Below are 14,295 nucleotides of genomic sequence, written 5' to 3'. Positions count from 1 at the left end.
GATAGTAGCGCAGTAAAAGGTGAAGCATACCATTATGTTTTACATGTAATTTACTTATTTAATTTACACTTTGGCAGCCCCAGATTGTACATGATAGTAGCATAGACAATGCATATGTATGTGCTTTTGTCTTTCTTCCCCAATTGTCTACACCAGTGAGCTGGTGAATGACAGTGGGATTAAAACAAGTGAGGGAAGGCCATGATAAAAGATGCCATTCAGCTCAAATGTTATTGCAATCTGAATCTTTTCCCTGCCTTAAGAGTTTTCACTGTTTCCTGTGGCTGTCTCCGTGAGCTGACTCCTGATGATGTGGGGAACAGCAGGGAGAGTGGAATTCAAAGTCACACTGCCTCTTTCTTTGTTCTTATGACATCATGTGCGTGTAAATACAGATTTCTGAAACACAAATCTCACAATAACTGATGAGCATACAGTAGGTATGCCCCTGGGGAGATGTACATAAACATGAAATTCAATTTATCTATGTTCAACACAATTACTCTCATGATCACAAAACCACTGCAATCAACTGTTCCTTTGCTGGCATGAAGCTTTATCTCATCATGTTTGCTTGTTTTTCAGCACATATATGAGGCAGAGTGGCTGAATCTCATTGGATTTAGTGGCTGAAGAAGTCTGCCTGCTTTTCAGTCGCAGTGCCAGGAAATTAAAGAAGAGGAGGACAAGACACGGGAAGGTGGCCAGGCTTAGGCAGGTTGTTCTCTACAGGGTACTGTTTCTTTAGGGTCAGAACCACCTGTCCACACCTCAGGAGAGCCATAGAGTTGGAGATGAGCAGGGATGTGCAGATGGAGATGCAGAAGGGAGGGGTGGCAGGGAAGGAACCCTTGGGCCAAAACCAGACAAAGTTCCTCCTGTCGGGTGTGGGCTGACAAGAGGGATTTGGCACACATGGACAGAATCTCAATAGTTATCGTATGTACTACAGGAATAAAAAGCTTAGACCGGAGGAACCTGTGCTACTTGGGAATCATTAAGATTTTGGTTCAACCAAGTAACAAAGCCTTTTTGTGCTTTATATAGTTTTTTTTATATAGTTTTATAATGCAACAATGACTGTATCATGCTTTTTGTTTTAATGGCACAGTTGAGACAGACAGTTCCAGCCTGCTCTGTGGTTTATAACGATGTGTTGCTAACAGGAGCTGGTGGCCTTCAGGCCACTACTGATACAGTAACTGTAGAGAGGGGTGAACTGTTTGTTCCTTCAAATCATCCAGACAGAAAAAGTGAGCAATGATAGCAAGCGAGAGAGTAAATACAAAAATAAAAAGAGAAAGAAGATGCACTGATGGAAAATAGAGAGAGTGGAAATAGATGGGTAGAAAGAAAGCAAGGAGAAAAGGGAGAGGAAAGTAGCACAAGATAATAAGAGTACACTTTAACTTCGCCAGATACTGTAGGTGCCATTAGAATGAGATAAGGCAAACAAAAACAGAGATGTCTAGACTACAATGTATGCACAGATGTTGTAAATACCCTATCCTAGCTGTAACTATAAACACAAAAAATGAGTGTTGCAAAAGAGCAATTTAGGGGGAGGAGAAAAACATGGTGATGGTAGAAAAAGAGAATATGAAGCATGCATAAAAATATATGAAATAGACCTACATGATAAATAACATGGTCTTCTAAGGTAATTAACCAAAGAGAGTAGGATGGTATAAATAAAATGGTAATAAAAACAAAAATATTCTTTCATTCTCTTCCCCTCTAAATGACTGGGAGGTAAGGTCTTGGTAAAAATCGCTCCCAGATTCCTCTGCCAATAATTCTGTGTTTTTGTGTGTGGGTCCAGTGTTATGTGACTGGTTGTATGTGTGGCCATTTATTTTCAACACCAGCCTGTACTGGTGAACCGGAAAGCCAGTCGGGGCCTTGCCTGAGCCTGCTTTCAGGTGTTTGAAGTCAATGCCAACATTGAGGCCTGAAGACTGAAACCCTGTCTTATTGTTTTGTTGTCTGGAGTGCAGTTGAAGAGGGGCTGTTGGAACTAAGCTTGCCAGTTTTTTTGTTGTTGTTGTTTTTAAATGCAACCACAAAGTTGAGTGAAGACAGTTAGGCTGCATTTACAACAAATCCAGCAATGAGGGAAAAACAGCAGTCCTCCCATTAATTTGAATGGGGGTATTGCGTTTACGCTGCAGGAGTTAGGACTGCATGAGGTTCAGCAAAAGCAAGTGGTTGAACCAGAATCAACTTTTGCTGTAACGCAACCCAACATCACGCTGCGGTGGCCAATCACGTAAGCTGGCGACAGGAAGAAGAACCTTGTTTACTTGTTGGCTTTGTTGTTGGCTTCTAGGCTCGTTTTAAAAAAGACGAGAAAAACAGAGGGAGAGAGTCCAAATGAGCTGAGAGCATGAGAGAGAGGAAGAGAGAGAGCGAGCAGCTGTGGTTGAGCCAGTTAGAGAGTGAATGAAGAGAAGGAGCAGCGGTAGCTAGAACAAAGCAGTGAATCAGAGAAATAATTATTTTCTGATTGTTTCACAGCGGTTATGTTCTAAAGCACAAATAAACATGCCCGCACTTCCACACAACCCTGTGGAAAGGGTTGCGGGAGGGGATTGCTGGATTTGGTGTGAATGCAGCCTTAAGCAGGTAATGCTTAAATGTAGACATGCGTGCTTGAGTAAATATTGTTTCACCTGACATGGCCAATCATAGTCACTTGTCACACACTGACCAATCAAATGACATGCAGTGATCATTATTGGCATAAGTGTCGGAAAAGCCACATTTCCTGTGGTAAAACGGTTTAAGTGGTCAATTCCAATTACCCACTCATCACCCCTAGATCATTAATCAGAGGTGATTTATACATCACACGGTTTTAGTGTTTGCTCTCTTCTGCTCTCCTGGTTACAGCCTTTCAATATGTGTCTGAAGTACCTGTCTCAAATGTGTTAGCAGGGCATAGAGGGGCCAAAAGGCTGGATAAATGACTGTAAAGAGTGCCATGATGTGAAGATGGATAATGAGGAAAAGTAGAGGACAAGAGGATGGCTGGGAGTCAAAGGTCACACTGCCTGCAGACCAGCTCCAATCTCCACTATAAGAGATTGAATGGAAGCTAAAAAAAAAACTACACGCAGAGACATACACACTGTACAAGCAAGAAAGAAATAAGAAAACAGCATAACAGCGCTGAAGGAGGAGCACAGTGATGCAGTCTTGCCATCTCAAGTTGAGGTCACCAAGTCAAGGAAGGCAATTAAAAAGATGATTAACATTCATATGGGAGATGCAGTGTCTACGTGCAGGTGGGATGGTCTCACCATTCTCTCTCTATCTCTCTCTCACACACACACATACACACATATATATAATAGGCACAGTGAACAGCGCAGTCCAGCCTGTTGTAACTGTGGTGTCCTGGGAGGTGGAGATCAGGAGGTTAATATGATCCAATCCAATTCCTTCATTAGCCTGATGAAGATGATAACAGCCTACGGGGAACGAGAGACTGCCAGGTAGACTAAAACCATCTACCATCATCTGAGACGATAACTACTTTTGTCATTAGTCATAAGTTTACGGGTGCACAGATAGTACAGCTTTCATCAAATAGTGTCTGTCACCCCCTTTACACTGTAACTGTACTGCAGGCATTGAAACTAGGGTATAAGTAGTAATCAAAGTGGTTTCTGTGAAGGATGTCCAGAGATGACAGAAAAACACAAACTAGTTCCATCAAGCCACAGCCTTTTTTCTCTCAGAGACTTAAAAGGCATAATTATATGACCATAAAGTTGCAGTTTTACAGTAATTGCACTATGGTAGACACCTGTTGCTAAGTATTGCCTTTAAAGTGATGTGCAAAAAGCACAGTCAACTGTATGCACCACCCAAGCCAATCAATCTAGCTCAGCAATAAATGTGAGCTTCTGTTTTTATGGATATGGTGGAATATCATGCATGACAGAGAACGTGTGTGGGGAGGGGGAGGTAAATAAAGGAAAATGGTAGTGATAGGTAGACCTAACAGAGAATAAACATCATTAATTGGAGAGGCACACATGGATGAATGCAGCCAGATGGTGTTTTGTACTCATTTGTCATACACTGCTGACAGAGAGAGAGAGGAGGAGAGCTTGAGAACTAGAAAGAGAGAAAGAAAAACAAAAAGGGGTGTTTATTGATTGCAAAGTCAGTACACTGCTTCCTAAAACAGACTTTCGCTGTTTAAAACTAGCTCTGCTTGTGCTGCATCATCTTCTCTCTGTGTCTTTCCTCTCTGAGTGGTTCTGATTGTGTTGCCATTGTAGCGCTCCGCCAAGCCGGATGCATACTGGCGAGTACAGACACAACACCCCGCAGATCGCCAAACTTGGCGTCCATTAAGGTCCATCTGTCTGCCTTTTTACAAAAACCATCTACTGTATGTTCTTCCTCAAAGGTGGTCCATAGCAGAGAGAGAGGAAGAAAAGAGAAAGAGAGATGAGGAGAGACAGAAGGCTCGAGGGAGCAAATGACAGGAACATGAACAATGGGGCGTACGGGTTTTCTTAAAAGAGAAACTTAGTCTTGGCCTATAAGGACTATGGTAGGATTGGTGAGCCACATATGGCGACTGATGGAGAGCTTTTTGAAAAGTGGTAGCATCTAACTTTGTTATCCACTACCAAGGTATATATAAAAATAAAAAATGAAAGTGGAACAATGAAACCATTATCCAATTTCCATTACGTGGACTAGAAATACATATGTGAAAAAAATACCAAAAATAGCACTTTAAAAAGGGGGCAGTAGAAGGATGGAGGGGAAAAGAGAGGGAGATGGAGCACAAGAGGGAGCAGTAAGTTAGAGCAGGACTGGGTTCCTGTTGTGTTGCAAATAGAGAGTAGTGCTTGAGGCCGCTAGTCTGCTTGGGCTGCTACTATGCTCACTTTGTTCTCAGCAATGACAGTTTCATTCAGGGAGACATGCACTCGGGTCTCTGGGGCCAAAACGCCCCTGCACCAACTAGCTCTTTCTTTCTTTCTTTCTTTCTCTGTGCTGTTCTCCCTCAAACCTAACACTTCCTGCTTCTTGGATACTCTATAAGCATGCGTGTGTGTGTTAAGAGATTCAACGCTAGCCAGCAACCTCTCTCAATATTGGTACTTTGCAGCTAGTGTGTGCCATGATTGCAATGATTCAAATGGAGCTTCCTTTATCATCCAATCTCACATAACTTAAATAACATGATCAGTTCTTCCTAAAACCTGTAACGGGTTGAGCGTAGGAATCTCTCAAAGATCTTGTGAAAAGTAAAACTGATTTGCTTTACACCGTTATCAATCAATCTATGCAGATCAAATAAATTAACAAATAAATTGTGGAAAAAAAAGGACCAGAATCATACAAAATTCAGTACATAGCTGACTTATCACCACAGAGCGTAACAATTTTATCTCTCACCGAGCATAAGGTGCTATACTGTGGGTTGGTTTCCAGGGTAACGTGTTTACATTTACATCTTAGAATTTACTCGTTGTTCCTTTACAGAGCAAATTGCAGTGAAATGTGAAATCGCAGAAGGTGCAAGAGGCCTTTTTATTAAAGGGAAATGTGTGTCAAAATACCAAAATACCATTTTAAATTAAATACTGTCATGCTGCAGAGATGTCCTGGTCTACACATCATATTCTACAGACTTAAAACATCTTTTTTTGGTACAGATCTCCAAAAATCACACTATGATTATTTTAATTTGTTTTTTAATTAAAATGAGAATAATGATGTAAAAATGATCATTCCCTCTAATATTGCAAATCACATCACAAGTGCAATATCAGTCAAAATAATCACAATTAGATATTTTATCAAAATCGTTCAGCCCCACCATGTGGTCCCCACTCCCACAGCCTAAACGCTCTATCCCAATTTAAATGAATGGGAGGACTGGCGTTTTTCCTGCATTGCCTGATTTGGTGTGAATGCAGCCTTAAGCCTATGACACAACTGTCCTATGACTGTGCTGTCCACAGCTGGCCAATTTCAATATAAAAGGATTCTGAGGAGGTATTTGTTTATCCCTAAAATAAATAATCCATCCAACTAAATGCGTATTCAGCAAAAGCTCCTAAAAGTTAAATGTTAACAAAAACATATCTCTAGTATTCTTAATATCTAATAGGAAAAGGGATTTTTCAGAGAAAGCACTTGGGTTTAACCGAGGACAAGGCTTTTATTTAGCCTCAGATGGCCTTGTCCAATTGTCTACCTGTCTGTCATTCTCCCATAAGCCTTTTACACAGTGCTGTAACCTGAGGCAACCAGTGAGGATTTATTATATCCATAACAATGTCCAGCGCATACACCTGTCAATCACACACACACAAATGAGCGCGCACGTGCATGAATACACAAATACTGACAAACAGCCAAACTGAGCCAGATGTGTGTACGGACACACACACACACACAAGCACACAGTGTCACCTATTTGTTGTGCTGTCACATCTGCCAAAGCCTTCCTGCAGATAAAGATGATCGGTCATAGATCTTAATAAGCCGTCATACTGACTGATCACATCGCTGTGCGTCACCCACACATTGACACCACAAGACCAACAACACCATTAACCGCTGTGTAAAAGCAGACATGGTGGGCAAGCATGGCCCAGTTTACTTTATTAGTGGTTATGTCTGTAAACAACAATAGGAAGCCTGATTCACACGTTCTCATCAAATCTCTAAAGGCCAACAAATAAGCTACATCAAAAATGTCCACATTTTGTCTCTCTGCTCATTCCTTTCTCCACCGCTTGCCCTTTCTGTGCAACATTCTGTGCATTTTTATGTAATTTGACATCATTCAGATGCATCTCTCTTGACTAACATAATTACTGGCAATTAAAAAGTAAATGTTAAATCACAGAGAGATGACTGCTGCTGCTCTCTTTAACATTTAAGCATGTTGCACTTCTGGCCACATCCCAATCAGTGTTGAGGCTGATTTGCTCTCAGTTGTCAAAGGTAAAAATATCTTCTTTGACATAATTTAATAGGGGTATGGCCAAAGGTGAGACATGCAGTTGTCTGCTACATGTGATTCCATGTTGATTTACCATATTCTAGGTACGTGCCTCTGCAGTATTCCATGTTTGGTATTTTATATCCATTACGCAGGAAACGCTCTAAAACCAAAGGCCAGCTTGAAACAGTCATGTGGATGTGTAACACACTATGTGCTTACAGTTGCCAGGCCAAGTCTTATTACACAACAGAAGAATTTCTTTGTTCACCATCCAAGCTTTGTTTGACATGGGGAGTACAACTGAGCAGAAGATCATTAATAATATGGGCATAATGCAGGCGGATTCAGATTTAACCGTGTGCCAGTTTACACAAGTCTGCTGAGAGCTGATTCATAGTTGTAATGGCAACATCATTCTATGTAATTATGGCAATATACAAAAGTCAGGTTTTCTGCCTATATAAGAATTGACCAGGGTCTGCTGTCAATCACAAGAGAATACCTGCCTACAGGTTAGTCATTATTGCTCTCCAGCCCTTCTAGGGGCAGGACAGTGAAGTGGAATGACCCAGTCAGGGTTTATGCACACAGCTCTGCGAGTATCTAAGTGGAGGTTACCTAAAGTGCAGTAGGGCTCTGCTGCCAGCTCTGTTTGAGGGCCTTAACCAAGGACTCAAGTGATGAGCATTTTAGTCAGTGTGTATGTGTGCATGTGGGAGCATTGTTCTGGGCATGCGTAGCCGCGCGTGCGTGTGTATGTGTGCACTAGGGTGTGTGTACTAGGGCAGGATCAGTGGAGTAAATCCACACTTGAAAGAGTAGCTCAATCAAGCTCTCCCACCCATCTCTCTCTCTCTCTCCAGCCCTCTGTCTCTCTCATCTCGCCGATATTCCTCTACTCTCAGTTCATGGAGAGTTGAAGAGTTCACAGGACTAGGGAGCAGAAGAGCGTTACAGAGGACAAAGTGGAACAAGTGCGAACCTTTAACACTTCTCATCAGTGCCCTCTTTCAGTTGTCAATCAATCTCTGAGTAAGGAGCATTAACTGACAGGGTGTTGCACAACTGTCAATATTGGCTGGACTAACAGGTCAACCACTGAAATGTAGATGATGGATATGGACAAGGACAAAATTTATTTACAACATACATAATCTAGTAGCATTGACAGAGCGTGCATCTAAGATGAGACACAGTTCTGCAAAATATCCCAAAGCTACTTTAAGTCAGTAGCCCCTTTACAATATCGCCATGAAGAAGACCCGTCATGATGCCGGCTTTGCTTTTTTACACTGAACCAAACAAAGTTGGCATAATGCCGCCCCTGTGTGTGATTTTGGATAGCATGCCGGCATCCTGGAATCAGAGGCGTGACGTGTAACTCAACAGCGTCGGCATCTAGTGTGTGTAGTCCTGCCATGCTGGCTGTCCCTTTTACACAGACGTCGATCCAACAATGTGACTACCTCCACTCCCCGCTTAATGGCGAATAACAAGGCTCCCCTACTCTGTGTTTGTACCGGAATGGGGGGGGGCATTGGTCAACGTTCACTCACTGAATAACAAATGGATGTAATCCAACTGAGATTGAACGATCATTGGGAGATGAGGAACTGTGTGTTTTTCTCCTGATGGAAACCTGACTAAGCAGCAATATGCCGAGCTTGGCTTTGCTGGCATATAATTATCTTTAATTATAAATGATTGGCTTCTTAGATTTGTGATGTATGAAATCCTGCCTGACTGAATCCGTGTTTTTGAGACTGTCCTTGGTACACTTCGGTTTCATAGTGGAAATGCTCAGCCATGGCGCTGACTGCTTATTTCGCTCCTGATATGTCTTCTAACATTATAAAAACACCACATGGACACATAAACAAGATTAAAAACATGATTTTCATTGGAGGGGGTCGTTAAAAGCAAAACTATGATAATAAAGCCTTTAACTTTTATTTATTGCAAGGTTTGCAGACAAAACAATCCTTTACTTATCGCTCCATCCCCTCTCTTTGTTTCACTTAACTGCAGCTGGGTCATCTTCAATGACAAGTAAAGCCTATTCCTTGAAAGAGAATAAAAGCATGACCTCATTTTGTTTCCTGAGCGATTTAATAAAGGCGATTTTACGCTGCCAAACGTGGTGAAGATGCCCTTCATTAGAACAGTGCGTACCCATTGCGTCCATACTTTAATCCAATTTAGTTTAGCATGATAAAGGGCATTATTGCCAGCCAGCCCTACTGCCCACCCACTCATGACATGTGTGCATGCGCTTGCAATATAGTGCCTTGAGGCGCTCATGGGTAGATAATGCACAAAAGAACACTCTGGGAGAGGACATCATCACTTATTCTGATATACTGAAACTACGTCATGTCTATATTGACATTTAAATTTGTCATACCCTGGGCCAGTGTCAGACCCCTGTGGTAATTAATGTGCATGAAGAGTCCACGTAATGTAAGCTTAACAGAAGGTCACAACAGAAATCCAAACTTGATTTATTTTTCCGTTCAGCACTAATTAATCAGGTATTGATGCATGACCCAAAATATGTTCAAAAGCAAACATGAATTCTAAGCGTACTAAGTAATGGCAGGCTTTGGCATTTGGGATATATAAACAGGAAACAAAGGAGAGGAAACAAATGTGCATTTGATGTTCTTATAAAAAAAAAGACAGGGACATTTTATGCCTTGAGAATAACAGCATTTATAGGTAAATTTGATAGGCTTGGAAAAACACAGCACACACAATGTCTATCTAATGGAAGGATCTTTTCATTACGATTAAATGAACAAAGATGCTTTGCATGAAGAAAAAAAATGGCCTCTGGTGGACTGCAATGGGTCATTAATTAGCTCTATAAAACCCTTATTTGAATTAAGGGTAGAGTGAAACTTTTTTATGAGCGAGATTTCATTAGTGTCTCAAAAGACCTAGAAGCTACTCTCTTCTGTTTGAGAAATATAAGAGGAGAGTTTCTCCTTAACCCACCAAATGGTTCAGGTACTGAATTACTGGACTTTCTTTAATGCACTTGTCAAGCTGTGAAATGCAGAGAGATTTCTAGAAAAGTGAAGAAGCTATTTTTGCAGCACTCCATTCGGATGAGTGTTAGCTGCCGAGAGCTGTCATTGACTTAAAAGGACGCCAAAAAGAGGTTTTGTTGTTTATGTGTCTACACGTGTGCTAACAGTGACTCATTCTGCATCGCTCTTCAGAGCACTGTCGCTTCCAAGGATGGCTTCATCCTCAAGTTTCAAGCACATATTTGCTTGCCTGCATGCATGTGTGTATGTATGTATAAGTGTGTCAACATCCTCTGTTTGTCCATACAGGCGGTAGAGATCTGAAACAAGTGCCTAAAGAAGTGACAGGCAGGCTGGATGGAGACAAGCAATCCTTAAACATGAGGACATGAAATGAAGTGCTTTCCACACTGTCAGGCTGGGCTAAGGCCTTGCTGAGATACAGCCATAATAACGTTAGAGACTACATTTGCTGTGATCAGATACAGTATATCCTCTTTCAGGCATGTTTCCAGATTATGCTCTTAGATAGTGAGTGCCTACTGTAGATGTGCCATCATTCCACACTTTCCCCTTTGAAGTCTTCCAAACCTACTCTGTATGTATTTGTTTATAATTCAAGGAGGTTGTCTTCCTTGGCGTGTCACTTGCCAAAAGTTTTGAAGACAGAATTATGTTGTATAATTTATGAAAAATAATCAAGCTGATAAATTCTACATGTAGGTCTATATGTAAGGCAACCTTATTTCATGTGTTTTTCCCTAAGTGAAAGAATGTTAACGAAGCACAGATCTGCATTTAAGTCCATGTGGGACAGCAGGTTAACAACATTATGATCTCAGTTTTAAGTAGCCCTGCATCACTTGTTTAACCTTGCATGCCTGGCATTGGCTGGCCCCAGTTCCGCAGACCACCAAGCCTTATGCACTGCCACCCGATGGCAAATCTGGGCTTTCATCTGCCCTGCCCACCTGGTCACCACAGTTATCAGGGACAATACACGTTGCTTGCCAAAAAACAACCAGCAGCCTCCACCAGTGGCACAGTGATATGAGGAAGTTGGGGCAGAGGGGAAGCGGAGATGAAATGTGGCAGTCACAGGAGGTGTGTGCAGCTAGCTGTTTTTCCACTCTACTGGGGGTACAGCCAACCTGTTCCCCTGGTCTATATATGGTAGTAAACAGGATGCTAACAGTGGGATAGAAGTGGCGTGCCATATGTAGCCCCATTATCCTGTTGTGTGGACTAAGATAGTTGAGCATGGAAGGGCTTCTCTCAGCATTAAATCAAAGCTAAACCATGTCCTGTTAACTTCCTTGGAAACACAAATTGTTCTCAATTGTGAAGAACAATAAATCTGTTATTAGACTAAAGGCAGCTACAACTGCGTGTGTGATGTGTGTGTTATGTACTCACAGCAGGTACGAGGAGCTTCTTGACCTCCTCCACCGCTCTCCTCATCTTGATTTCCGCTCTGGCCTGTGTGTCTTCCACTGTGATCAGGACATGAAGGTCTTCGTTTAGGTGTTCCCAGTTTGGTTTCCCTCTGTTCTGCTCCTCCTAGACAAAGATACAGAGAGAGCATGAGAGACAGTGAGTGAATGTGACAGTGTGGGTGTGTTGGAGCACCAGTGCAGTAACACAGCATATCAGAGGAAGCGGAGGCGAGAGGCAGGCATACACAGAGGACGACGGGGTACTGTGAAGAGAGGCGGGGTGACAGGAGCGGCCCTTTAGTCAGCTATTTAACTTTAACTTTGAAAGGACACGCTTCTTTAATAGATCCCTCGCTTCACAGAGACAAAGACGACAGCTAGCCCTGCAGCAATTAATATTGGTGAAAGATGGATGGATGGAGGGATCAGAGAGAGATGGATGGGGATTTTTTTTTTTTTTTTAAACCACACCAACTTCACTAGTAGAAATGCAATTATGATACATGGATCTAGTTCAAAGTGCTGCAGGATTGTGTGTGAAGGTGCACAAGCGTGTGCCTCTGTCTCTGACTTGTGCTTGTGTGGACAATACTGTTCCGGGTAACAATAGCTCTCGGAGGGAGTCGTTTTCCCTTCTGAAAAGGGAGTGATCGCCAAAGCACTTGGAGGGTGCCAAATTGTAGCACTAGCTGTACCTGAAAGGCAGAATAGGCTGTATTCAAAAACAACCATCACTGCTCAAAAGCCTTTCAACACAGTTAAATAGAAAGGTGTTTCAAGATTTGAATTGGGGAGGCTGAGGTTGGGAAACGGTGTACAGCGTTTTTCGTTTTGTCAGGTATCTCAGTGAAAAGCCCAGTCACACTTGACTCTTTTGTGAAAATGGGATATGTAGAGACAAATATGGAGCAGCCCCACATTTGGAGAAGGTTTTCTTTTTTCTGCCCTGCTGACAGTAAACGCAGCAAGCAGACACTGAAAGCACTCTAAAAAGCTTTTGAGGTTGTATCGCATGTCACTGTACAACCATGAAAGCCAGCGGTTTGAAAGCTGACTACTTCCCCCTGAGGTGAGGAGTTGAGGTCTAGGTTGTCTGAAAAAGACACAACCTCAGATGTCACAAAATGGCATAACAGGATAATAATATTACAATGTTAATGTTTTATGAAATGAAATATCTTATATGTGTCAAATCCAGTGGAATTCAAGAATATTTCAAAATCAGACTTGCAATTTCATTTTCTGAGGAAGGTTAGAGTCTCAACCATTCAACTGCATCCCCGCTTTCTCCCCTCCTGCTGTTGGTGCAGGTTTGTACAGACTTTTGATCAACACCGTCGTTTACCCTCACCCATACAAAACCACCTCAACTTCAGATCACTGCTCATTTGTGCCACTGTGAGGGTGTCTAACTACAAACAAGGCATTGCAGTGCTATGCTGGAGGTCCACCTGACATGATTTCAATACACTCAACGAGGACCACAAAGTGAAAGGAGCACACATGTGCACGCAAGCACGCACGCACACACACACACACACACACACACATATATATACACACACACACAGCTTAGAGCTTGAGCTGAGTGCCACCCACCTGCTTTCTACTCCATAGAGAGCCGTTGCCATGGTACTGCTCTTTACAACACACACACACACACACACACACACACACACACACACACACACACACACACACACACACACACACACACACACACACACAAAAGTTCAATATTCCACTCTCGTTTTCCCCTTTTCCACACAGGGGGGAGGGCCTAGTTTCAGCAGTCAGGCCATTATTTCACCATGGCTGTTTGGTTATGGCCTATTAGGGGACATGGGGACTGGAAGGTGACTCAGCATTTTCTAGAGGGGACAGAGACAGACAGGCCACGAGGGCTGCCACCGTATGCAAGCACATAACAGATACAAATACATACATGGTATATATTGACAGCTTGTTGCTCAAGTTGGACCTGTTCTACCCTTTTCCCATCCCGCCTTCCCATCCCCCAACCAGACAAGATTAGTCAATCACATGACATACGTCTGTGAGTGGTAACTGCATGTGTGTGTACAATGTGTGTGTGCCAACACTGGCAGATTTAGATTTGGTTAGAATTGTAGTCAAAGCGAGCTGGGATAAGAGAACCGAGTGCGCGTGCGCACACACACACTTGCATGCATGCACGCACACCCACAAACCTCACACCAGCATGACTGCCTGTGAACAAGGTCACTGTGTGCCCTCTGAGAGAAAGTGACAGCATGACAAACAGGAGGAAGGGAAGAGGGGGAGGTAGGGTGGGTGGGTGAGAAAAGAGAGGGGAGGTGAGGCAAGTGCTGAAGGGAATGCTGGAAAGGCCTTTGAAGAGAATGTCCCGGCTGCCTGACATCAAATGGCATGGCAATAACTACATACCAGAGTTTAATCGGGTTTGGCAAAATATGTAGCATGAATAAATAGCATGGACGATGCATCTAGAAACAACATCTAAGAATAGGATCAAAGAGAAAGACTGCTAGTTGGTTATGTTGGCTGACTTACATCGTCTGTACAACACCTGTTTGCCTGCTGGCTTTCACACCCATTAGTTTGAGCCCATTAAACTTTAAGGCCTCAATTCTCAACATAGATGACACCAAATGGAAAAGTGTTATAGAAATAGACGGTCCTTTTCTTCTGGCCCTCTCCTCTCCATTTTTGCATAGGCTGTAGTAAAAAAAAAAAAAAAAAGTGCCAGTTCAAGCTGGCAGCTAAAGCTAGCATTTTATTGATGCTGTTGATACTATCTTCCTAGGGTTGTAACGGTACATGTATTCGACCTGAGCCG

The 14,295-nt window shown here is 42.5% G+C and overlaps 1 protein-coding gene across 5 annotated transcripts in view; it reads right to left on the bottom strand.

Annotated features, from left to right (window-relative positions):
* Positions 1–14,295, bottom strand: part of qkia (QKI, KH domain containing, RNA binding a) — a 79,025-nt gene that overhangs the window by 17,598 nt on the left and 47,132 nt on the right. For all 5 annotated transcript variants that reach the window (XM_042388269.1, XM_042388268.1, XM_042388271.1 and 2 more), the window contains exon 4: positions 11,437–11,580. In XM_042388269.1, the coding sequence (XP_042244203.1) occupies positions 11,437–11,580 (144 nt within the window). The remainder of the gene's footprint in view (positions 1–11,436; positions 11,581–14,295) is intronic.

Source organism: Thunnus maccoyii, chromosome 16 (assembly GCF_910596095.1).
Source record: "Thunnus maccoyii chromosome 16, fThuMac1.1, whole genome shotgun sequence".
Classification (NCBI taxonomy): Eukaryota; Metazoa; Chordata; class Actinopteri; order Scombriformes; family Scombridae; genus Thunnus; species Thunnus maccoyii.
This window is presented reverse-complemented; position numbering and strand designations above follow the sequence as displayed.